The 25,743-nt window shown below is 43.0% G+C and overlaps 3 protein-coding genes across 10 annotated transcripts; 1 reads left to right on the forward strand and 2 right to left on the reverse strand.

The window, feature by feature from the left end:
• The first annotated feature begins 73 nt into the window (after positions 1 to 73).
• Positions 74 to 4,810, forward strand: LOC129859490 (tubulin beta-4B chain-like). Its single transcript, XM_055929339.1, has 4 exons — positions 74 to 1,266; positions 1,575 to 1,683; positions 3,391 to 3,501; positions 3,612 to 4,810. Exons 1-4 carry the CDS (start codon positions 1,210 to 1,212, stop codon positions 4,670 to 4,672), a joined length of 1,338 nt encoding a protein of 445 aa, XP_055785314.1. The 5' UTR covers positions 74 to 1,209; the 3' UTR covers positions 4,673 to 4,810.
• Positions 4,715 to 20,369, reverse strand: LOC129859489 (reticulophagy regulator 2-like). Its single transcript, XM_055929338.1, has 9 exons — positions 19,848 to 20,369; positions 19,209 to 19,312; positions 17,091 to 17,121; positions 16,213 to 16,342; positions 15,635 to 15,719; positions 14,901 to 15,038; positions 12,784 to 12,872; positions 11,376 to 11,511; positions 4,715 to 7,803 (listed from the first exon to the last, which is right to left on the reverse strand). Exons 1-9 carry the CDS (start codon positions 20,087 to 20,089, stop codon positions 7,040 to 7,042), a joined length of 1,719 nt encoding a protein of 572 aa, XP_055785313.1. The 5' UTR covers positions 20,090 to 20,369; the 3' UTR covers positions 4,715 to 7,039.
• A 256-nt stretch (positions 20,370 to 20,625) lies between these two features.
• LOC129859491 (5'-AMP-activated protein kinase subunit gamma-1-like) lies at positions 20,626 to 25,743 on the reverse strand. Of its 8 annotated transcripts, none has more exons than XR_008760175.1 (13): positions 25,660 to 25,742; positions 25,328 to 25,367; positions 25,085 to 25,185; positions 24,579 to 24,660; positions 24,357 to 24,415; positions 23,876 to 23,921; positions 23,703 to 23,757; positions 23,303 to 23,429; positions 22,993 to 23,170; positions 22,813 to 22,850; positions 22,529 to 22,675; positions 21,697 to 21,888; positions 20,626 to 20,864 (listed from the first exon to the last, which is right to left on the reverse strand). XR_008760175.1 is itself a non-coding variant. In XM_055929340.1 (13 exons), exons 1-13 carry the CDS (start codon positions 25,635 to 25,637, stop codon positions 20,842 to 20,844), a joined length of 1,023 nt encoding a protein of 340 aa, XP_055785315.1. In that variant the 5' UTR covers positions 25,638 to 25,743; the 3' UTR covers positions 20,626 to 20,841. The 8 variants fall into 8 exon arrangements, 1 of the variants encoding a protein (XP_055785315.1); XR_008760174.1 differs by having other exon boundaries at positions 25,319 to 25,367; XR_008760173.1 differs by having other exon boundaries at positions 25,614 to 25,742.

A 25,743-nucleotide genomic window follows, 5' to 3' on the forward strand; every position in this document is an offset into this window, starting at 1 on the left:
TGTGTGTGTGTGTGTGTCTATTGTGTTCTTAAGAATTGATTGATTTACACAGGGTTGAATGCAGTGATTTTCACAAACTGCAGGTTTGGTACTTTAAAACACCTTTAGGGTGAATTTAACCACTTCCGGTTGCTCCAGGAAGCTTAGAATCAACACAGGTAGACCTCATAGTGGCCTGATGAATTGCCATCGAAGACAGGTTCATAAGGCATTCATAACCCACATAGGCTTCAGGTTGAATTTAGGGGAGCAGGCAATGTATTCATATGGGAAGAGATGTCATTGTAAACGGTGATATGGAAAAAAACAACTGTTAAGGGTTAATGCCACACGGTCAAGGTTAGGCTTGCACAGATCGGGAGGACCTCAGGAACGTTCCTGAGGTCGAATTGTGCTTCTAACCCTAACGGTTCTCTCGCTGTCACCCAAAAGCACTTGAAATTTAGGTCCAGGCTTCATTATGGGCCTACTTTTTTCCACGGTCGCTGCGCTCAGACCGAGCGAGCTATGGTCAAGCGGGCATCTCCTTGACTGAAATTACTGATTTACAGTTCATGAGGGTTGCCTAATCACACAAGTTTTGGAAACATCTGACCTTTTTAACCCTTCGAAACAGCCCCTATGACCCCATTTTAAGGCACTTCGGTTGGCATAGGAAGCTAAAAGTGAAGTGTAACAACAAGTTTAACAACACCTGCACAGGATCGGTACATCCGAACATCACACCTGCGGGACAGGTACAGGATGGCAACAACAACTGTTCCTGGTTACACCAGGAACGCACAATCCCTCCATCAGCGCTCAGACTGTCCGCAATAGGCTGAGAGAGGCTGGACTGAGGGCTTGTAGGCCTGTTGTAAAGGCAGGTCCTCACCAGACATCACTGGCAACAACTTTTAATATTTCCACATGTTAAGTTTGCTTAAAATAAACTCAGTTGACAGTGAGAGATTTCTTTTTTTGCTGAGTTTACACACACATCATTGCTCACACCCAAGCATTTTTTTCATTTGTATGATAATGATGTCATATTAATTTAGCCAATGAAATGCATGCGAAGACAAATTCCTCACGTGCTCTGAAGCTTTATTTCCCTTCACGCTCTTTCAACGGCTCGCTAGACAGAAGCTTACAAAAAGGCGCGTAGTAAAGATTAAATATATGTTTACAAGTGATCTTGATTAATTTACTCGGAAACTCGATTTTAACATGAGGGAGATTGTTCATCTGCAGGCCGGTCAATGTGGAAATCAGATCGGTGCCAAGGTAAGGGCATATTTTTAATGAAAATCTATTGCAAACGCAGTTGCATTTTTCAAAGTAACTAACGTTAACTAGCTAACTTTGTGTCGCTAGCCTGCTCATACGGTAAATACAAACTAAAGTATTTGCAATTTGTTCGTTAGCTAACGTTAGCTTTGGTTATCTGAAATGTGTAGTTGATATGAACAGTAAAATTCGGTCAACTTTCGATGGCTGCTCGGCTTTCGCCTAACTTTAGCTTGCTAGCTATAACGCTATGAGTAACGTTTACCCGCCCACGTGCCACTAACCACTCCAACATACTTTTGCAGTTTTGGGAGGTTATCAGTGACGAGCATGGAATAGACCCAACAGGCACTTACCATGGAGATAGCGATCTGCAGCTTGAGAGAATCAACGTCTACTATAATGAGGCAACAGGTAACTAACTCAAAAGGATCCCCTATGTACATAGCGGTAATTAACTACGTTGTGACATTTTTTATATATTGCAACGACCCAGGGTTTATAGGCGCGGATATCGACTCTGCCGCTCGATCATGCTTTTGCGGCACAGTCAATAGCGGGCTAGAAGGTCGAGGGTTCGAGACCTGCTCTCTGCTTGTTTCATTACAATATACTGTATATACAAATTGAAAGCAGCTAGTTGAAGTGATTTTAAAGTGTATTTGCGCTTGTAAAGTTTTCAAATTTTTCCAAAATTATGCTGTGTTCTCTTTAACTAAAGGCCTTCAGTCTTTTAAGATACACATTGTGATTATCAAATTAAAATATTGACCCGACTGTCCAGGTTGTAGGATTTGCTTCTGTTCTGTAGTCACATTCTGAAATTGGCTTGCAGTCAGCTGCAGCATTGTATTTGATATTTTGATCTGGGAATGTGCCAGCAGCTCAAGCTTCTCTGTTTATGTGCCAGTGAAGTGAGTTCAGAAAAACAAGGTATGCATCTTAAGGTTTATGTGAAAACTTTGTCCAAACTAAAATAGGCCTGATTTCAGATCTTTCAGGTGAAAAAGATTATTAGGAAAATCATTCTTGCACAGCATGTAGGCTGAATATTTAAATTTTACTCTTATATTCATCGTATTATTGTGTGCATACTTAGTGCTAACCGTGTTCTTATTGGTCAGTCACCAGGATCGGCTCATAACACCAGCCACACACTACACGATAAAGGCCCAAAAATTCAGACACTGCTAGAATTTAGTCAGAGCTTATGAGCCTATGACCGCACGAAGCGGTACTTAAAATTGCCAGACCTAGACCCTGTCACACTGAACGAGCCAAGATGTCAGACAATTGTTTACGACCTAAGAATTTGCTCACAATGTGGACATTTTGTCTAGGACGGGAGAAATAGTGGCATAAGACGGCTAAAATCGTAGTCTGCAAAGACCTTAACCAGGTTTCCATCCAACCTTTTTATGCAAGTAAAGTACATGTCGTGACAGGCCTGATGGAAACAGAATGTCGGTAAACATTCCAAATGTCAACAACAAAATACGCTAGACTTGGTGGGATCTTTTTGTGTTGGTAAAATAAATTGGCGGTGGAAACGCAGAAATGGTGGTGGAAATGCATTTGTGCAAATATTGAGATAACAACCATCATATCGAAGTAAACTTGGAATCACGCAACATGATGTGGTCTCCGACTCAGAGAAACAATGCCATTTATTAGGCTACAGATGAGATCTTGATGTTCCTTTCCAATAAAAAGAGGGTTTAATTCTGGTGGCTTGACTGCTTTTTGACAAATACAACTATTCTCACTTTTCCATAATAAATCTCATGTAGACTAGCCTACCCGCACTGTATCTGCAAGCTGTTGGCTAGAGTGCATGTGCCAAGACCAGAGTATGAACATTTGCTATTTAATGCAACAGTTTGCGATGGAAACACATTGAACTTTAGATTTTTTGGGGGTATATAAAAACTTAAGTGAAAAAGTACATGTTTTTGTGCTCTATGTTATCACACTGATTTTTTTATCCGCAACAAGTCAGTTTGGTGGAAACACACCACTGGTGGGAAAATGCGCATATTTTCTTAATGTGGATTTTACAATATTTGCATGAAAATCTGTCACAAATTACTGACCCATAATGTGATTGTTCATTTGTTTCAGGTGGCAAGTATGTTCCTCGTGCCATTCTAGTTGATCTGGAGCCTGGCACGATGGACTCTGTCCGCTCTGGACCATTTGGCCAAATATTCAGACCGGACAACTTTGTCTTTGGTGAGCAAATGCTTTGAAATTGCAAATTAATTTCACCTTGTCTTATTCGATTCTACCATAGTAATACGCCTAGCCTACATCTCATTGCGTTACTTTTTGTTTGTTTAAAGGACAGAGTGGTGCAGGTAACAACTGGGCAAAGGGCCATTACACTGAGGGAGCAGAGCTGGTAGACTCTGTCCTGGATGTGGTGAGAAAGGAAGCCGAGAGCTGCGACTGTCTTCAGGGTTTCCAGCTCACCCACTCCCTTGGAGGCGGCACGGGCTCTGGTATGGGTACCCTGTTGATTAGCAAGATCCGTGAGGAGTACCCTGACCGCATCATGAACACCTTCAGTGTGGTGCCCTCCCCCAAAGTGTCAGACACCGTGGTGGAGCCCTACAATGCCACCCTGTCTGTGCATCAGCTAGTGGAGAACACTGACGAGACTTATTGCATCGACAACGAGGCCTTGTATGACATCTGCTTTCGCACTCTGAAGCTGACGACTCCCACTTACGGGGACCTCAACCACCTGGTGTCAGCCACCATGAGTGGTGTCACCACCTGCCTGCGCTTCCCTGGCCAGCTCAACGCCGACCTACGTAAGCTAGCTGTCAACATGGTCCCATTCCCCCGCCTGCATTTCTTCATGCCAGGCTTTGCCCCCCTCACCAGCAGAGGTAGCCAGCAGTACAGAGCGCTGACGGTGCCCGAACTCACCCAGCAGATGTTCGATGCCAAGAACATGATGGCCGCCTGCGATCCCCGCCACGGCCGCTACCTCACTGTGGCCGCAATTTTCCGTGGCCGCATGTCCATGAAGGAGGTGGACGAGCAGATGCTGAACGTGCAGAACAAGAACAGCAGCTACTTTGTCGAATGGATCCCCAACAATGTCAAGACTGCAGTCTGCGACATCCCACCCCGCGGCCTCAAAATGTCCGCTACCTTCATTGGCAACAGCACGGCTATCCAGGAGTTGTTTAAGCGCATCTCTGAGCAGTTTACAGCCATGTTCCGCCGCAAGGCCTTCCTGCACTGGTACACCGGAGAGGGCATGGACGAGATGGAGTTCACCGAGGCCGAGAGCAACATGAACGACCTGGTATCTGAGTACCAGCAGTACCAGGATGCCACCGCTGAGGAGGAGGGCGAGTTTGAAGAGGAGGGAGAAGAGGATATGGGTTAGACGGATAAGAGATTTTAAAATCAATTTCAAATGCATTCCATCCCTTGTTTCAGTTTGTTCTTTTATTCTTTCACTGCACAAAGAGCTGCTGTCAGTGTTTAACCTGTTGTAATTACAATAAATCTTATCAGCATTTTCTGAACTTGTTTGTGTTCCTTTGTAGATGTAAAAGATCAAGCTGATGAGTAGTTTCTGATAAACAAGAGACATTTGAAAATAGATACCTTTCTTTACAATGCAGTTCTTGTTAAGTGCCTTTATAGATCAAAAAGCAGTAAAAGCATAGGCAAACATTTCTATAACACATTTGTTAATCTTATAGTTGGTTACAGTGGGATTATAGCAAAAGAAATTACCTTTTAAATGAATCACACTAAATTTCCATAATAGCAAATGTAGTGTTATCGGAATTCTTTAAGGGACATTGGTTTAATAAAAGCTGCAACATACAAATTGCATGCTTGCTACAAGTCCAAGGTCTTGCTCCCTTCAAGTTGAGAGGACAATTGCATTTTTAGTGCTTGGCAATCACATGCAATGTAACAAATTGCTCTCATTTTGAGGGTAACTTTTACAGAAGTGCTTGGAAGGCATTGGCCAGGAAAAAGGTTTGTTTATATTACAATACAGTGCACAGGGACAACTTGGGTTGGGGAACTTTAGGCTAGACATTGATGGACGCCATTTTCTAATTCACATTAATTTGCGTCTACATATAAGTTTATGCGCAACGGTATCTTCTATTGCGCAAACTAAAGTACCTCCCACTCCTTGAGATTCAGATAGGCACACTTGCCGCAACAAAGCTGTCCTAGTTATATTGGGGTCGAGCTGAATTCCCACTAATGACATGAAGAATTCCTATCATCAGGTTGCAACATTTATAACCCATCATTGTTACATAGGACCTAGGTAACATACCTTTTGGGGGAGATAATGCATGTATTCCTATTACTTTCAATAATTTGTCATAGTGAATGGCAGTTGTATGTGGGATTGCCGTGACAAAACCAGCATAAATAACCTTTAGCTGTAAGGTACCTAGTCTAGACAGACTGGTTGCCTCCCACCATGTTACAAATGTTTTTCCCTAGGTCTGGGATTTCCAAGAGTATTAAGTACCCATAACATTTAAGTTGTACACATATTAAACAATTGGTGAAGTAGCACTTGTATTCTGTAATGTTTGCAAATTAATGCAACTAACAAAATAGACCTTTGGGATGTTGACGATGAGCAATTGAAAAGGTTGTCAGCATACCACAGTAAATACGTTTTGTATATAAAATATTTATTTATCATCACCTGGTTAAAAAAAAAAGAGATGTATTATTGTTTGTGAAATCTCCCAATCTTGCTTAGTGTGGAACTTACTTGAGGGGCTGCTGGTCATTAAATTGCCTTCGATAAAACTCCCAAACATGTATTTGTGCGTACGATGTCCAATACACCCTACATTTCAAAGACCTATTATTGTGAATCTGAAATGTAATTTTAATAGACAGTTAAAATAAGTCCTTTGTGTATGGCTAATAACTGCAGTACTAAGTTTTGTTTGGGAGATTTCACAATTGAGTGCTGAATTTACTTGAGGGGTTGCTGGTCAATAAACTGCCTTCAATGAAACTCCCAAATGTACGTATTTGTGCATACATGATGAAAACATTTGTATTTTGCTGAAGCTCTAAATCCAATGCAGATTGTAGTATCGACTTGGGTTACTGACCATAGAGAATCTTTATTACTTTAAAATTCCCACATGACGACAATAAATAATTTATATCATATATATTAAAATAATCAAAACCTTTTCTTTCTCTCAAAGAATCCATCCACATATAATCTTAATAATTTCCTTTGAGAAGGGTGGTTGTAGATCTGGTCCCATTGCAGATTGTGCTGTAATATACCCAACTCCATTTGGCATTACAACATAGAGCACAAACAGATCTGGGACAAGGCTCCAAACCCTTCTCCTGCCACCCAAACACATTACTAGTAGTTCCCAAAACTCAGATGGCTTGTTCCCTTGGTTAAAAGCAATAAAACCCTGTCAAACACAGGTGCCATCAAGCCCAAGCCTCGAGAAACACAAGTTTCATCCCAAATGGCACCCTATTCTAGCTATAGTGCACTACTTTTGACCAGAGCCCTATGGGCCCTGGTAAAAAGTAGAGCACTGTAAAGGGAATAGGTGCCATTTGGGACTCAACCACAGTGATAGTGTGAAGGCAGAATCAACCACAGTGATCTCAATCACTAACCAACTGCCACTAACCACAGACTCTTTGATAAGTGTACATATATATCTGTACAATGTATATCTACATAAAACAAAACAGTAGGGTATGAGCGGTGATGAGGACGCTAGAAGGACTCTGGTTGGTGCGTCGGAGATGGGGGTGTGTCTGTGGGAGAGGCCACTCCCACTATCCCCTGTCCATCAGGACTGAGAAGACCCAGCAGGTCCTCGTCCATCTCCTCCAGTTCACTTTGGTCCAGAAGCTCAAAGTCCTCGTCCTCGGTCGGTACAAACATGTCGTCCGGCATCTCCTCAGCACACCTCTCCTCGGTCTCCACAGCGACCGCATCCTGGTCCTTTTCTGCCTCGGCGACAGGGGGACTTTCCAGGGTGCTGGAGGGCATGTCGGTGGGCAGGAAATCTGCGATTGAGGGGACCTTGCTGTCCTCGGTGGAGCATAGCAGGGCCGACAGAGTGTTCTGCACCACGGTGGAGATTGCCGTGTTCACAATCTCTTCACTCAGGGCTTCCAGTGACTGCCTCGGGGCCTGGGACTCCACTTCCCCATGCACCACCTCCTCCGCTGTCCCAGCACCCAGCAGTGGTCCCTGGTCCCCACCTGGCGGCCGTCCACGTCCGTTGAAGTGTGTGTTGACAAAGTGGAGTGGGGAGGCCAGGTGCTGGAGGAGGAGGCTGGCCGGGCTCATGGGCTCCGCCTCTGAGGGCTCTCTTCCCCCAGCCGTAGCCCCGTCCCCTTGGCTCTGACCGGGGCCCCGCAACGGAAAATGGAGGCTGTGCTCGATGGGGAACTCGTCAACCGAGGGGAATTCAGATCGGTCCCTTAGGAAGGCCTCCTCTGGGTCATTGTGCACATTCTGCTGGTCCGGGTCTAAAACAGTCACAGGAGAGAGAGGATGGGGTTAAAGGTAGTCAGTGATACATGAAGTAAATCGGAATATTGGGTTGACTTCTAAGAGTGTGAATCGCAAGGCTGTCACATTGCAGCAGCTTGAAGCTCACCTGCACATGGCCAGATATTTTTTGTGAGTGAATATCTACGATATCCTACTTGTGGCAACGCCATGTCGATGAGTCACAGTTTTTATTTTATTATTTCACCTTTATTTAATCAGGTAGGCCAGCTGAGAACAAGTTCTCATTTACAACTGCGACCTGGCCAAGTTAAAGCAAAGTGGCAAAAACAGAGTGACACGTGGGATAAACAAAAGTACAGACAATAATACAATAGAAAAATATATATATAGTGATTAGAAAATTGAATATGCAATTCTGATATATAGTGAATGAGGAAGGAGTCAACAGCATATATCTTGATAATGACAAATCAAATTTTGCTAGTGCCAATATTTGATTCACATGATTTGGACTGTGGAACACATGTAACATGCTGCTCAATTATAAAAATCCATGCAACCCAATTCTGTCCTTTCTCTGCACACATTTAAAAGCATCAGATTGATCATCATGTTAAGTATCCATATATTTCTGTTACTACGGTGCTATTACTATTAGTGCGCCTGCGCAGGAGTCTCGTTGTAGATTAATCTGGCCTGAGTGCAATGGCAACCATGTATTGTGCTAATACAGTTGAGTAAACGGTGTTAAAACTGGGAACATTGTCTTTGTGTCTGTCGTATTTCAGTTAACGTTGGTAGCAGTGGATGGCTAGTGTCTACAATGTGCCACCTCGCTTCGACGAGAAGAGGTCGTATGAAAGTTGAACATTTTAACTTGGAATCTGGACACGGGTTACTAATCTGGACAAGAAAAAGCAAGCATTTGCGGTTGTATTATCACTCGAAGGAAGAGCTAGAGATACAGCACTGGAAATATCCGTTGAGGATTTGAACAAGGATGACGGTATGGGAACTTTTATTAGAGCACTGGATTGTGTGTTTCTTAGAGAGGAGTAAGACCGTGCCTACGAGGCATATTCAAACTTTGACAGTGTTAGAGACATTTCGGTTGCAATTATGGACTACATCATTGATTTCCAACAGAGATACAATAGGATGCGCAAGTACGAGATGGTTCTCCCGGATGCAGTGTTAGCTTTCAAGTTGATAGATACTGCCTGTCTGGGTGGTAGGGAGAAACAGTTGGCTTTGACTGCTTGTACTGTGCTGACTTTGGCATCAATGAAGTCGGCACTAAACCATTTTTGGTGAAAAGACTTCTGTCCTGCCAATAACAGATGGGACGATCTGGGACGAGGCTCCACACCCTTCTCCTGCCACCCAAACACATTACTAGTTGCTCCAAAAACTCAGATGGCTCGAGAAACACAAGTTTAATCCCAAATGGCACCCTATTCCAGCTATAGTGCACTAATTTTGACTAGTGACGCAGCATATTGCACAAAGCAGTAGAGAAAATGCGCCAAAAAGTCACATTCTCAAGACAACCAGACGAGGGCGCCATTGCCCGGCACAAATCCACTGGACAGACATGGAATGAGATCAAAATGTTTTTTTTTGTCAAAGCACTTACCATTGGGTTAAAGACTGTCCTCATAAAAAATGAACAAGTTAAACAAAGGAAAATGTAAACAGAGAGAGAGCAGTGTTTTCAAACCAATCTGCTTCTGATACTGAGTTCTTAGGATCTGCTGTGATTGCTACTGCATGTACATGCAGTTTGTGGTGCAAAATGGCTTGATAACTATGTCAGTGAACTAAATATGAGAGGTAGAAAATATGATTGACACACCAAGCAACAGAGCATTCAAATTTGGAGATTACATTTTTATTTAACTAGGCCAGTCAGATGAGAACAAATTCTTATTTACAATGATGGCCCAGAAACAGTGGGTTATCTGCCTTGTTCAGGGGCAGAACAGATTTGTACCCTGTCAGCTCGGGGATTCGATTTAGCAAGCTTTCGGTTACTGACCCAATGCTAGGCTACCTGCCGCCCCGAGATGAGAGAATTGTCCATTCTACCAAGAGAGTTATGATATCAGCAAAAATTGGTCAGACTAATAAGTGTCACATTGAAACAGAGGTGGCCCCTACAGATATCCCCTTACTATTAAGCAAAGCAGTCAGGGGCTGTACTAGACATTAAAAAAATGACAAGGCAGTGATGTTTAAACAACCAGTGACCCTTGAACTTACTACCTCAGGCCACTATTGTGTAAACATTTTAGACAAAGACATCACACAGTGTCCATGTAAAAATGAGATTCTGACACAGAACATGAACACAAAGGGGAAAAAAGTATTGTTAAACAGACTTCAGAAATGACTCAGCAGTTCTGGGAATAATGATGAGTATTTTTCATTCTATGGCAGATAGTTAACAGTTGTGACACTTGTCAGAAATACAGCAAACCTAAGACCTGGCCAACTGTCGGTTTGCCACTGGCTTCCAAGTACAACGAAACGGTGGCTGTAGATCTACATGAGTTTGGACCAACAGTGTGATACCTTCACATAAAATCAACCACTTCACACGCTTCAGTGCTGGAAGCATTGTCAATACAAAGAAACCCAACCCATTTGTAAATGGGGAACTTAAATAATTCTTGGGACATCTAACTGTTGTTGATGGTTTATTTGTCTTTAAAAGAAAAAGTGGGAGATTGTAAAATTCATTTTTTAAGTATCACTATATTTTTGTTTAAGGTGCTATCACTGTTATTAGTGCGCCTGCGCATGAATCTCGTTGTAGATCAACCGGGCCTGAGTGCAATGGCAACCATGTATTGTGCTAATACAGTTGAGTAAATGTTGTTAAACTGGAACCTTGTCGTATTTGAGTTAACACAGAGGTATGTCTAACATCGGGTTATATGCTAGGGATGAGCATTTCAAATGATTTCACTATTAGAATAATATCATGATTTTTCAGATAGTCTAAATACATGTTTTAAAGATTAAATATATTAACTTAACTTCAATGGAGTTAACTTGAGAGCCGGTGCGCTGCGCTCTGCTTGGATGGGTGGGGGAGGGGGATAGGGGAGCAGGGGCCGGTGTGTGTGGCTTGGAGGGAGAGAGGGAAAGTTGACAAAACGACTCGCGCTAGTTAGACAAACTTGTTGCTGCCATAGGTTATCATACCATCTGCTAGTGCCCTTCTTGACTGCATCTAATCTTTGTAAAGAAGCTAGCTTCAGTTGCCAGCTAACTAGCTAAAGTAGCAAGGCTTATTGAGGCATCCTTGTGTACAACAACTTTATTCATATGAAACCACAGCCTACCAGTTGGTTGCTCATTGTAGCCCAATTCCATTTAGCATTGATTAGAAATCTCCCACTTCACTTGCTACACATGGAGCCTCTGACTGGTGAGGCTACCGGTGAGTATTTTCTTTATTGGGCAAAACATTTTGCTTCGGTTTGCACTAATTAATACACACACCATTCCTTTTCTTTTAAATGCAAGTTGCGCAGGACAGATACTTTGGAGGAAGGGCCTGTTGTGCTTGGGTACTTACCTTCAAAGACGTCTGTGATCTGTGGGGTGGTAGCTCTGGATACGGAGAACCCCCCACTCTCCAAAATGGAAGCTTCCTCGTCAGACAGCTCCGAGTCAGTGATGGCCATAGCCAGGGCTGTGGTCTTTGCATCCACCTGACCAATGACATGGCACAATTTTTTGATATCACCATTGTTCTTTAGTGAAAGGCTCTCGACAGAACCCATACTAGAGCCCAATTAGGTTATTACAAAGTCAAGCAATAATATTGTCTTATCCTACATTTAAGTCATTTAGCAGACGCTCTTATCCAGAGCGACTTACAAGTACATACATTCATACTTTTTTTTGTACTGGCCCCCCGTGGGAAACGAACCCACAACCCTGGCGTTGCAAGCGCCATGCTCTACCAACTGAGCCACACGGGGCCTCTTATCCTCTCAATTGAATGTCAACATTGAAACTTGGGTTCACAATCTGTAAAAAAACAAATATTTAGCCTTTCATTGAGGGGAATATCTTGGTTAAGTATGAATAATCTCTCATTCCTCCTGAAGTGTACGTTTGTTCTATTCCATACATGTTTAAAAGCATTGATTTATAGGCATGGGCTAGAGGGAGTTTCCATTAACATTAATTTCCTTTCAAATCCATAAGGGGAAGTGAACATGTGCACACTTCGGGAGAAAAGAAAGGTAAAGAGATTGTTTTTGTCTTAAAGGGGCAGTGCGGTATTTATCTTAGCTTGAATAAGCTAAGTAGACAATAGGCAGAGGGTAGCATAATTTGTCTGATTCTCTGTAATAATGGTATGTGAATAATAATGCATATTATCTTGTAAAGTGGTTTCTTGCATCAGTCACAACATTAAGAACAGACACTTCCTTGTCTGAGTGGATAAAGGTTCATGTCAAGCCCTGCATGTTTATTCCCCCCACCCAAAAGTCTCATAGAATGTAGGCCTACATTGAACATCACACATTGGCTGAATGATAGAACAGCTATTTCCAGGTTAAAATGTTTTGGGATGCATTTTCTCTGTTGTTTTTGATGGTAGGCCATTCTGGTAAGACTACATTATGATCAAATAGCCATAGTAGTCTACTTTGTCACTGTTAAAAACACTAATTTAAAGCAGGTCCAGCCTCAGTGTTCACAGTAAACATGCACTGGAAGTTCCACTGAATTTTCACAACATTCAAGTTTAAGCTCAGCAGACCTGAAATTTGCTCAGTGACGAAATAAATGAGGGAATATTGTCCCCAACCCTAATTCTAACCTTAATCCCTAGAAATAGCCCTTTTCCCTTGTGGGGGCCGACAAAATGTCCCTAGTTAGTCAAATTTTTGTTCTGGTCCCCACAAGTATAGGTAAATATGTCCACACACATGATCCTAGTGCAAGATGGCAGAAGATGTGGTGCTTACCAGGGGGGCAAAGCAGGACAGCTCCTCCTCGCTCTCGCTCTCTGTCTCAGCCCTGGGCTCATCCCCTTCCTCCACCTCCTTCTTCACCTCTGCAACACACACACACACACAGTTTAAAGGGTAACTACAGGATCCAATAAGTTGAATTTAAGGATTTTTAATGTCACTTGGCATGCAATTTAATACAAATTGAGGTCTGCGAGCGCCACACCAGCTAATATTCTTCTCCAGAAATGAGCTCATGTTGGCAACAAGGCATATTTTTAGGGCTGGCTCTTTCACCAAAGGTGGCTCATTATCAGGCAGGTGTGCTATTTTAGTATTGAGCCTGATGAATGTAGTAGCATAGTGGCTACTGGATAGACTATAGATGGCTGAAGCATGGGGTTGCCCATCTGTATTTGTTAGGCTACCCCAATTGACTAATCATTAACTACGTTTCTAGAATTTTGGCTTCGATATCAATACCAGCTTAGTATAATGATACTCAATACCATAACGATAAAAAAATGCCTTAAAAAGGTCAAATATACAGCACAAAACACATGGTCAACTCTCCATCTGGAGAGCTAGGCCACTGGGTGTGCAGGCTTTTAATCCAGCACTGCTCAAACACACCCGAGTCAGCTTAACAAGGTCCTGTTGAGCAGTTCATTTGTAGAGTCTGGTTTGTTTTAGTGGGCCTGGAACAAAAGTCTACACACACAGTAGCTCTTCTGGGGGTATTACGCTATAACAATTAGACTACAACCAAAAAGTTGATTCATTAAGTGAACCAGGTATCAAATGGTTATACTTCGAAGCAAGGTAGCGAAGTAGGAGGGCTCTAGACTGACTTTCCAGTGTCAAGTAAAGAAGTATGCCATTTCATCTAACATATTCAGCGAGTGCATGATGGATATTTTGATGTGCAATATTTCAAAATATGATCCAGAATAATTAGATATTTTTGTCTCTTTAGATATTAATTTGCCTGTATATTTGTTGTGCATATATATTGGCCTAGGCTATAGCCTATGCTACATAAATTTACCAACTGAGGAAGTGGGAACTCAAAACATGTTAGCTAGATTGCTAAATATGATCGTTTCTTTAGCCATACAGTTGATCTAACAGTAAATGAAACGTCCTACAAAAACTTTCCATTGGTAGCATACTTGATGTATTCACTGTAAAATTCACCGCTCTGTTGGCAAATCATCTCAATTCCATACTGTGTTTGTTTTTTTCCTCTATATTGACAGTTCAGAAATAATTGTTACGCAAATAAAGCTGAGTCGCTTAACAACAGTAGTTTGAAAAACTGTCTTTCACGCAATTATATTTTGAAATGTTGCTCAACTTCCAGTATGCTTGCGCTTATCAGAATTAATCTCTCCCTTCAATCCATGTGCAAAGAGGGGAGCGGGAGTGAGAAACATGGACAGGGTAGATACTTTCATTGCAGGAAGCATGTTAATGCACATTACGGTTGACCAAATAACGGTTTTAGAACCCCCCCCCCCAAATAAAAATCAGCAGGACCGTTGTGTAGCCTAATCACCGAAATTACAAACAGAAGCAAAATTGCTTCGGTACGAGCAGGGCGTCAGCAATTAACAGTTTATTGTCCCACCTCTAGTTAGTGTTTTCAAATGGCATAGGCTACCTTGCTCTCTCCTCTGGCAACGACGTGACTCACAGAGGCGTATATGTGGATATGTCTTGAAAGTGCACCCAGAGTATTATCAATTTTGTTTGTTTTTCCCGCGGTGGCAACAACTTAGCAGCTGCATAATATAACGGAAACACTGTAGTCATCGCTGTTGCATTTTTTAAAGACCTTTAAAAGTACAATTTAAGACATTTGAAGACTTAAGGCCTTTAAGGATCCGTGGACAGGATCCTTACATGTTTGAAAATAAATTTGCTCCAGCTGCCACACCAGTGCCACAAACCGGGAGGAGAAGGATTTCCCAGGCAACCCTGACATTCAGTGTTCACAGCTAGAGAGATAGAGGACCTGGTGACATGTGAATGATGGCAGGGCACACCCACTAAAAGACAGACACACACACACACACCATCAAACACACACTGACAGACAACGCACGCACACACACACAGTGTAAACTCACTCCTCTTATCGTGCTTGCGGTGCTGCGTGTCTCCCTTCATGCTGTAGTCCAGTTTCATCAGAATGGGCTCCAGGCCTGTGTACATCCGCTGGATCAGCTCGTGGTACACCACCAGAGGCCACACCAACACACTCAGCGCTGGGCACAGGACAAAAAAACAACCTCAACATGGCACTTAAATGGCTTTTGACTCACCATGACAAGCACAGCATCCCAAATGGCACCGCTTTGCCTACATAGTGTACTACTTTTGGCCAGGGCCCATAGAGTTCTGGACAAAAGTAGTGCACTATATAGGGAATAGGGTTCCATTTGGAACACACACCATCTTTAGTTTAACCAGAGAAAGGGATATACCTCAGGGTTGTATTCATTAGTGAACAACGTAGCAAAACATTTTGCAACGGAAACCATTTACTCCAAACGCTACAGCGTGGCGTAAGCGGTTCCCATTGCAAATGTTTGGCTACTGTGCGCACTATTGACTACAATCCTGGAATACTGAGCATCACATATGGCCAAATCACAATACATTTCCAGGTTGGGGAATGGCAACACTATCAATGATGGTATGAAGGTTGCATTTAGAAGTTATTGGCAATAACTTTGGTTGGCAATTGTTATGCAGTAGCACTGCATTTCTTAGACAACCACACCCTTTGGCATACTGGTTGGTTGGTTGTTTGCCTTTGTGAAAAACAAGGAAAAATAATTGAAAAAGCAAAGCAGCTCACCGACGATATAGGATATCATGATTCCTGGTACGTAGTGTCCCACCACGGCGAGCACAGAACAGCCAGAGCACATCATGGCACAGAACTGGAGGGAGATAAGAGACGCAGTGTCATTAAACTTGCAAGTTGGCTGAAACTAATGTAGTGGAGGGACAACTACTTCAACAAATACCTCTTCAGATCAGAGGAGGATGGGGGAGGCGCTATAGGAGGAGGCTCATTGTAATGGCTGTAATGGGATTCATGCAACGGTATCTAACACTTGGAAATCACATTTGACGCCGTTCCATAAATTCCACTCCAGCCATTCCAATGAGCTTGTCCTCCTACAGCTCCTGCCACCAGCCTCCTCTGCTTCAGCTATACAAAAAAATGTATGCAACTCAACCAATTTAATGTTTTGATAAACCATGACTTTGAGCCACTTTATAATATAACAATATGGTAACAGTTAATACACGTCGACCTCCAGATACCAAATGACAATCAGTATATGTGGCCCACGTGGAAATCGAACCCACAACCCTGATGGAGGCAATGCGCTTTAACCCACTGAGCCGCCAACAAACCTAACATACCTTTCCATGGTTCTGCCTTTTGTACTGCAGCATCTCCTGGACGAAGAGGCAGCAGTAGAGGTAGCTCTCCACCAGGTGGTGGCTGAGCTCTGGAATACTGAGGAGCCGGGGTTGCACATTCATGGTCTCTCTGCAGTCAGAGAAAGAGACTGTGGGATGAACACACGAACACAAGCAGTACTAAGCCAGATCTAAAAGGATTCAAGCATCTCAGAGTAGGAGTGCTGATCTAGGATCAGGTTACAATGGATAGAGTGAGTCTGATCCTAGATCAGCTCTTCTACTACTCTTTATAAATGTGCGCCCTGATGCTATTGACAAGCACAGACCATCAAACAAGTAGGGAAAACGCCTGAATAATCACATGATAGTCACTAACAGTAAAGTGCTTGAAGGTGTTATAGGAGCAGGGTGAGTTAGGATGTGTTTAAAGGCCCAGTGTAGTCAACATTGTTATTGTCCTGTGTTTTATATTTCCACACTATGAGGTTGGAATTATACTGTGAAAATTAAGATAATGCCCTTTTAGTGTAAGAGCTGTTTGAAAAGACAGCCTGCAATTTCAGCCTGTTTTGGTGGGATGAAGTTTAGGCCTTCCATGGTGACATCATCATGCATTAAATTAGTTAATAGACCAATAAGAAAGAGAATTCCAAACCTCTGCCAATAACAGCTAATGTTACATGTTCCCCTCCCCACTCAGACCACTCCTAGCTAAATTCTTGCTTGAGAAATCGCTCTTAGCTAAGAAGCTATTTGTTTATTTTTGTTATATTTTAATTGAAAACAATCACAGTAAGATACTTAATCGTTAGCCAGAAATGATTTGATATTGAGATTAAAACAGCTGCATTGGACCTTTGAGTCAAGATGTGTACCTTTCCAATGGGTTGGCCTCAGGATACTGAACTGTAGTGGAGAGAGGAGACAGCACAGATTTGTTCATCTAAGTCCAACATCAACAATACATTTTAGACTTCATAGAGTAGGATTGGTAATCAAAGTCATCAGAACAATGATATGTAAAATCAAATCCAAATCGACAGCACTAACATTTAACCATCTTATCAAATTGTGACCTATACTAGCATTTCAGACTTCACACTGACCCCAGGGCCAGGAGTGGGTGTGGCATGAGTAATGCATGCATGCACCTTCTAAACCCAGCAAAAAAAGAAATGTCCCCTTTTCAGGACCCTGTCTTTCAAAAGATAATTTGTAAAATCCAAATAACTTCACAGATCTTCATTGTAAAAGGTTTAAAACACAGTTTCCCATGCTTGTTCAATGAACCATAAACAATTAATGAACATGCACCTGTGGAATGGTCATTAAGACACTAACAGCTTACAGACGGTAGGCAATTAAGGTCACAGTTATGAAAACTTAGGACACTACCTAGGCCGTCATTGAATATAAGAATTTGTTCTTAACTGACTTGCCTAGTTAAATAAAGGTAAAAAGAAATAGGCTGAGAGAGGCTGTACTGAAGGCTTGTAGGCCTGTTGTAAGGCAGGTCCTCACCAGATATCACCGGCAACAACATCGCCTATGGGCACAAATCCACCGTCACTGGACCAGACAGGACTGGCAAAAAGTGCTCTTCACTGACGAGTCGCGGTTTTGTCTCACCAGGGGTGATGGTCGGATTCGCGTTTATCGTCAAAGGAATGAGCGTTACTCCGAGGCCTGTACTCTGGAGCGAGATCAATTTGGAGGTGGAGGGTCTGTCATGGTCTGGGGCGGTGTGTCACAGCATCATCGGACTGAGCTTGTTGTCATTGCAGGCAATCTCAACGCTGTGCGTTACAGGGAAGACATCCTCCTCCCTTGTGCGGTACCCTTCCTGCAGGCTCATCCTGACATGACAATGCCACCAGCCATACTGCTCGTTCTGTGTGTGATTTCCTGCAAGTGAGGAATGTCAGTGTTCTGCCATGGCCAGCGAAGAGCCCGGATCTCAAACCCATTGAGCACATCTGGGACCTGTTGGATCGGAGGGTGAGGGCTAGGGCCATTCTCCCCAGAAATGTCCGGGAACTTGGGAGGTGCCATGGTGGAAGAGTGGGGTAACATCTCACAGCAAGAACGGGCAAATCTGGTGCAGTTCATGAGGAGATGCACTGCAGTACTTAATGCAGCTGGTGGCCACACCAGATACTGACTGTTACTTTTGATTTTGACCCCCCTTTGTTCAGGGACACATTATGGAATTTCTGTTAGTCACATGTGTTACGTTCCCCAGTCTCTGTTGTTGTGGGTTTGTATGCATGTATTTCAGGAAATGGCTTCCTGGATTCCCCCAAGCAGCTGATTGGTCGGCTCAAGTTGCAGATAAAAGCTGACCTCGCCCTCTCGTCAGGGGATACAGCTGTCTGACTCTACAGACTCCTTCTCCAGCTGTATATAAGCCAGTGTTCCTGTGCTCAGAAAGAGAGAGCTTATTGGTATGTCCTGTGTTGGTTGTTGCTCAGACAGATTTTGTAGCCGGTCCTGCTGAGATATGTTTTTGTCACAAGGACTGTGTTTTGGTGATTGAAATTGTTCACGTTAGTATTATTCTGTTTTTGTTCCCAGGGGGGAAGGGGAAGGCACCTTGGGAGTGTTTAGGCAAGTGGCCTGCGGGCATACATATACCCGTAGTATGTACTGTGTCTATGCACACTAGGTAAGACCTGGGCAGACCATCCCCTGTATTTTGGTTAATGCGCCAGGTGGTGCTAGTTAGGTAAGTTGTGGGTAGGAGAGGGGGTTTTAACTTTCTTTGCTTCCATCCAGCCCCTTTTTCCCAACAGTCATATACCTCGTTCAACCCACGGGGATTTGTGTTACGTTCCCTCCAAGAGGCATGTGTAACATGTCTGTGGAACTTGTTCAGTTTATGCCTCAGTTGTTGAATCTTATGTTCATACAAATATTTACACATGTTATGTTTGCTGAAAATAAATGCAGTTGACAGTGAGGACGTTTCTTTTTTGCAGAGTTTATGAACTTACCTGTTGTAAGAGGTAACTTATGCTTCCATCTCTCCAGCTGCATGAGCCCGAGAATGGAAAGACTCAGGAGAAAGAGAGGACGCAGGGAAGTCGAAGACAGAAGCCTGTAAAAAAACAAACAAACCCATGCCATTTTAACATGTAACCAATGTTAGTCAAGTTCACTAGTTAGCCACGAGTGAATAGACTGTCAGCTAGCCCCCTGTCCTGGTTCAGGACAATACATAAAACTTGGCCACGTTCAGTTGTCTAACGTTGCAGATGTAACAAGCCATGAATACAGCCGTCATGATTCCTTGTTCTACATTTACACATTTCTATCCGAACGCTCCAAAACGTCATGTTAGCTAGGTAAGTTACTGTTATTTGAAAGATGGCTCACTTGTAACTTATGTAGAATATTTAGTGAAACGTTATTCGATAATAGTAGGGAAACTTTGGCATACCAAACTACCAGCTGACATCGTTAAATAGCTAATTAGCCACCTAGCTAGCGCGTCACTGTCGTCCGAGGATTATCGTTGTCATTCAATCTAGCTACTACTACTATCAAGCTAAGACATTAGCTATAGTGCATCTTCCTATTCAGTGCAAAATAACTGATTAGATGAGTGATTCTTACAAATTATTTAGCATTACCAGAACAAGGTGTTCAGCGTGAGAGCAACAAAGATGCTGTAGAGCGGCCTTTCCCAAACAAGCAGCCTCTGCATCCATAACAGCAAAGGCTCATATTGCGATAGCCAGCCTTGAAGACGCTCCCGCAGTTGCACGAGCTCAGGGTTCCCATCCCCGCATACTTGCTCTGATCCTCCGGCAGGGAACAGGTCCTCGAGTACGGAAGAAACAGAGGGGCATCTAGCCTCCTCTCCGCTCGCCATCTTTCCACCACGTTATGTTGTTTTGGTGATCACGGGGTATGGCTAGGCGGATAAATCCGCGAAGGCCGTTATGGATTAAACAAAAAAAGTAGTAACCGATGTTACTGGGTGGTCACTAGTTGTTACAGCCACAAAGTCATAAACCCCGCCTATTTCTACAATTGCTCGTCTTAAAATGGGATTTTAAATCGAACCCGAACCACACTGCTAATATTATGCCTAACCTTAAATTAAGACCAAAAATCTAAAATTTTGTTTTCATGAATTCTTACGATATAGCAAATTAAGACTTTATAGCTGTGCTATCTAATGGAAACCCAGTTTACTGGCTCAGCATGTCACGTGCTTCCTTGTTTACTGCTCTTGGTTTTGCGAAAACGATAGCTATTTACTGACATCTGCTGGATAAATTGGATAGTACTATCCATTGTTACGTAAAATACAAGTTATATTTATATCTCCACTTGTTTCTCTGAAAAGCTTACATTAAACAGTAGAATCCATTGTGCAAGTCCATTATAAAAAAACAAGTCAAATTGATTTGAACATGTTTAATACAGCACAAATTCAGCGCAACACAAAGTAACATCGTCAATTTGATCAAATGTAACTAATGACTATTGTGTTTTATTGAACTCAACTGATACAGCTGATTGTTTCGGATTATGTTTTTCTCTACAACAGTATGTTGACATTTTGAAAACGGTCTCCCTTTTCATCCACCATGGCCTTCACTTTGTCCTCTAGTGATCTCAGTTTGATTTGCTTGAAATCTCTGGAAAAGAAAAAAACAATAGTGGGTAAGCAATATTATCAAAGATTGGAATGATTATAACCAAAGCATAGGATAAAAAAAGGTGTGCATCAAAGTGTGTTCTTATTATATCAGCATAAATAGATAATAAGCTCCATACAGATTCATGCCATAGATAAAAACCAATCTGAGAGAGGCAAATTAACAACAACATGGTTGCATCCCAAATGGCACCCTATTACTTATATATAATGAACTACTGACCTGAGATAGACTAGTGTCCTGTCCAGGGGCTGTACTTGTACATCAAGCTGCCTCACGCTACAGAAACAGGAGATGAACCGTTTTGGCTTGCACAAGCCAAGCTATTTATTAATTTTTCACCTGAGTCCTATGGACACTGGTCAAAAGTAGTACACTATAAGGAATAGGGTGCCATCAAATCAGATATCATCAAATCTTTATGCCGATACATCACCACATTCCTCTAGCGCCATACTGTAACTTAGCCTTTTAGCTGCAGCTAGTCCATAGAATGTCAACCACAAAGGCTTGGAATCTTCAAGATTCCAGTCCTTTTGAAAATCATTGGATTTATACTGCGCCCCATGCATCAGGCAAGCAGGGAACGATAGGTCAGAGGTCATCATCATCACCCTTTGCGGAGAAAGTCTGTGTGTGTGTGCCCACTTGCATGTTGGTGCTTCAGGGTATGTGGTGGGGGGTTGATATGTGGCTGAAGCTCAGAGAAACATAGCAGCAGTAGCTGTTGTGGGGGGTCAAAGAAGTGTGTCTGATGCCAATCAGTGAACTGGGGGGGATTGGGGAGAGGAGAGAAAAAGGGTGGACATACCTGGGCCAGGAAGGTGGGGCTAGAGGCGGTAGAAGATGGAGGTAGGGCAAGGTGGTCTGACTCCCACAGGTGCTAAGGGGCTAAAAGGGCGTCAATACCTGCCGGGCTTAACACCATGGCCTGGAGCAGGTCAGAGAGAGAGATGATCCCCCTGCACACGTCCTCTTTGTCCACCAGGACCAGCCGATGGACCTGAGGGGAAAGGATGGGGACACGATGGGGACAGGATGAGGAGTAAAAGGGGAGAGGATGGAGAGAGGAATGGGGCAGGATGGAGACAGGATGGAGGGCATGATGGGAACAGGATGAGGGCAGTATGGGGTAGAATGGGGAGACAATTGGTGCAGAATGGGGACAGGAGGGGGAGAGGATAGGGGCAGGATGGGAGTGTGTGGTGGGAAAGGGTTGGTCGTGGTTACACAACACGGACTTACCGGTAATTAAGTAGAGTAGAGCAGTAAGCAACAGAGGGCTAATACTTTTACAGTCTACAGCTAATGCATTGAAATATATTTAAATACTAGTGGCCTAATGTAAAAAACCTTCATAACTCTCTATTTCATTGTGTGGGCTAATAGAGCTAAATGTTACAGCATATCAGCGCCCATTACTTTGATGTCTTTTTTTAAACAAACTTGTAGGTGGAGTGGAGAGACAGGGCCGCTGTGATAGAGGAAATGACCGTGGTCATATTCAGTAGTGCACACCGTAGCAAAAATAACAAGTGTTCCTAATTGGACACGTTGAAGTAGTCCCTCCCTGATGCAGCCCTTTTTCTTCCATTTGGTGCCTTATGAACACAACCCTGATGAGAGCAGAGTGGGACACTAACCTCAGCCTTAATTATGCGATCAATGACGGTCTCCAGGGTCTCGTCGGGGAGACACTTGATGACGCCCTCAATGAAACAGCAGCGCCGTTGGATGGCCTCCTGCATGGACATGTTCAGGTTGTTGTATGTCTTCTGGGCAGCCAGATTCTGTCTCCGAGAACAAGAGGAGAGGAGCGGAGGGAAGAATAAAAATGTAAACAATGCACCAACAAAGATGTGAAGGGGTTTATTTTGTATTGTTTTCAAGTGAATTAAACTGTAATGGGCAGCTTTGGGGTACTTACAATCACATCAAATCTGGAGTAGAGAGCCACCACCTTGCCTTGGTGTACAAAGGACAGTGAGATACATAGCCTACCTACATCTTACAAGTTAAACTTTATTTTGAAGGGCACCTACGTAAGGACATACACATACTGTACTAGTCAGTGTTCAACTTTGAACAAGAGATTTGGTTAACCCACCTTGCTCGTTTACTACGGGCAGTGCGGAGACCCTCCTCTCTACAAACACAGACAGAGCATCGTAGACTGAGGCCGTCTGCTGGACCGTGGCAATGTTCTGGAATGTCCCGATCCCAACGTCCTGGATCGTCTTCTGCATGAAGCAGGGTTTTGGGACTGTCTCTTTCTGTGTAGAATACTTTTTTTTAAAGAAGAAGGAACACAAGGATTGTAAAAGCAACACATACAGTTCACAACACCACTGTTTGAAATGGATGACCATATGATATGAGCATAAACACACAGACATCTTCAAGTCATGTTGTCTTACAAATATATGGAGAAACTTGAGGATTCGCTTGTGTGTGAGAATGTGTAAGACATTTCCGGACACGGGATCGATAACCGGCAATCTGTGGATCTTATATCTCAGTAGGGAATAGATGGCGTCGAAGAGGCTGCAAAGGAGAGGAGGGGAGACTGAGTAGGCCTATAGTCACTGTGTCTAACCCTGGAGAGCACAACCAACATCCGCACCTGGGTCATGTTGCAAAACGTTTTGCTACAGTGTGCCCTACTGAACACAACCCAGAACACTGCCTGTAATTGACTGAATCCCAGCCTCAATTTCCTTAGTCTGTCACTCATTAAAAAAAGTTATCAGTAAAAGTAACAACTCAGGCAAAGCCAGGTGACAGGAGTTGGTTTGGCTGAGAGCTGCGTAGATTCACCTGGCGTCTGGAGTGATACTGTGAAGACAGTGGTTGGAGTATTGCAGGTACACATCTGCAGAGAGAGAGAAATAAACAGAAGGGAAAGTTACAGAAAGACATGTATGTATATACCATAGACATAGAACAATGTATAATTTGCTTTCTCTAGCTTATTTACTTGAATGAATCACCTCGCCATGTTCCAATTTGATGCCTCTCCAGCTCATTCATTTGAACCTGTGGGAGGGGGGGAAACATATTGGACAAATTATGATGAATGATTTCTGTGTTATTCACACAACCATGATCTTGTCTCCATTGAACATGCTTTATAGGCCAGGACTAGGCTTAAAGGGATAGTCCACCCAAATTACAAAATGGTTTCCTTACCATGTAAGAAATGTATGGACAAGGAAAGACAGCAATCCATGCTTTGGTTTTGTTTTTCCTGGCCACAGTCACCAAAGGCAAACTTTTAAGAATTTTTGTCCAAAAATCAATGCAGGTCAATATCCCCGTTATTAGCATTTTGCATGTTAAATGTCCAAATCATCTTTAAGGACATTTATTGAGCTACACAATCCATTTCAGACACATTGGGATGATTTGGACATGAAATGTGAAACATGCTAATGACTGGGATATTGACTTGCATTTGGTTCAGATACGCACCAATGGGGACCTGTAGTAACGATGGAGAATGTTGATGAAATCTGTTATAGTCAGCATACCTGTGAGGACAATAGAGTTCTTATCACTATTGGCATGGATACCCGCTAGTGTCTAGTCTTCATATCACACTACCCCCAAAACCAGCCAAAGCTTGCAATCATTCAAGGCATTGCGTTGCCATAAGCAAGTAGCAAGAGAGCACCCCCTAATCTCTTCTCTTACCCACAAACCTCTGTGTCTTGCTATCCCAGAGAGGTGCAGCTCTCAAGCCATTTGCTACAAGAGCGAAAAAGGCTTTCTTCACCTGCAAACATAGGATTTCTTTAACACAACCAGTTAACACCGGTCTTAGTAGTGAGTATGCTTTAGGGAAGAAGGCTGCACATGAAATATTGCTGCAGGGAAAACCGCTATAACTGTAGCTGTAGTTCCAGGAACTCTGACTTGAAATGTCATACCAAAAGGGACCATGACCTTTCCCTTGGGAAGTGGAGGGAGAATAAATATCTGGGTTGAGTTCAGCAGGAAGAACATGTTCTGAAACGGGGAGGCACTACGTGAATTTGTCAAATAAGAACACAGATTTTAGTTTCCTGTAACCTGTTGTAAGATGTTTTGCTACGATGTGCCCTACTGAACACGATCCTGGACTCTTGATTTTGCCCCCAAATTATTTTGTATTGTTCAGTTCCAACATACAAGTGGGTTACAGGACCCTGGACTCTTACTTGTAGTGTTGTGTCAAATATGACCAGTTTACAGCTGGTTGGAATGGCCTCATAGCAGCAATGACTTTTCATGAACTTCATGTATATCTCAGCATCAGCCTCTGAAGTTATGGGTAGGTGAAGTGGGGACAAAGTTACACACATACACACAGACAGTTATAGATCCCCTATACACCTCATTCCATGAAACAGACACACAAATGTACATTCACACACACAAACACTGAAGGTTACCTGAATTACCTGAATTCTTCAATTCTTCACGCATCTCTTGAAACATGATCTAGACCAACAGAAAAAAACACCAACCACACTCTATAACACCTTGATAAATGTGCTCTAAAATCCCTGCTGGAATGAAGCTCGAGGGGAAAACATTCAGGATCAAGTTGAACTAAGCTCTAAACCAAAAACAGTTTACAATCCAACAGACTTTTTACCCCAGCTTTATTCCTTGTAGACCTAAATGTTTCAGTCCTACACACACTTCTCAAACACAAATCCGGCCAACTCGTGTACCATGACTTACCTGCCTGATAAGTATTTTCTCCATGAAAGACTTGGGCACTACTCACCCAACAATAAACGCTAGATCCTGCTACATGCAGACTCCTCTCCCCCTGCCTGTCCCACAAACCAGTTGGGTCTATATTAGGAGC

The sequence above is a fragment of the Salvelinus fontinalis genome, chromosome 7 (assembly GCF_029448725.1).
Source record: "Salvelinus fontinalis isolate EN_2023a chromosome 7, ASM2944872v1, whole genome shotgun sequence".
Taxonomy (NCBI): Eukaryota; Metazoa; Chordata; class Actinopteri; order Salmoniformes; family Salmonidae; genus Salvelinus; species Salvelinus fontinalis.

Bases quoted from the DNA above. Each gene is read 5' to 3' on its own strand.
- LOC129859489 (XM_055929338.1), bottom strand. From the start codon at position 20,089: ATGGCGAGCGGAGAGGAGGCTAGATGCCCCTCTGTTTCTTCCGTACTC. The intron at 17,122-19,208 runs GTAAGTTCATAA...TCTCCACTACAG, and splicing joins TAAGTTACCTCTTACAACAG to TTCAGTATCCTGAGGCCAAC. The intron at 7,804-11,375 runs GTAAGTACCCAA...TGACTGTTTTAG, and splicing joins GATCACAGACGTCTTTGAAG to ACCCGGACCAGCAGAATGTG.
- LOC129859491 (XM_055929340.1), bottom strand. From the start codon at position 25,637: ATGGAGAAAATACTTATCAGGCAG. The intron at 23,430-23,702 runs GTGAATCTACGC...TCTCCTTTGCAG, and splicing joins AGTATCACTCCAGACGCCAG to CCTCTTCGACGCCATCTATT. The intron at 21,889-22,528 runs GTTAGTGTCCCA...CTTTCCCCTCAG, and splicing joins ATCGCATAATTAAGGCTGAG to GTCCATCGGCTGGTCCTGGT.
- LOC129859490 (XM_055929339.1), top strand. From the start codon at position 1,210: ATGAGGGAGATTGTTCATCTGCAGGCCGGTCAATGTGGAAATCAGATC. The intron at 1,684-3,390 runs GTAACTAACTCA...CATTTGTTTCAG, and splicing joins CTACTATAATGAGGCAACAG to GTGGCAAGTATGTTCCTCGT. The intron at 3,502-3,611 runs GTGAGCAAATGC...GTTTGTTTAAAG, and splicing joins ACCGGACAACTTTGTCTTTG to GACAGAGTGGTGCAGGTAAC.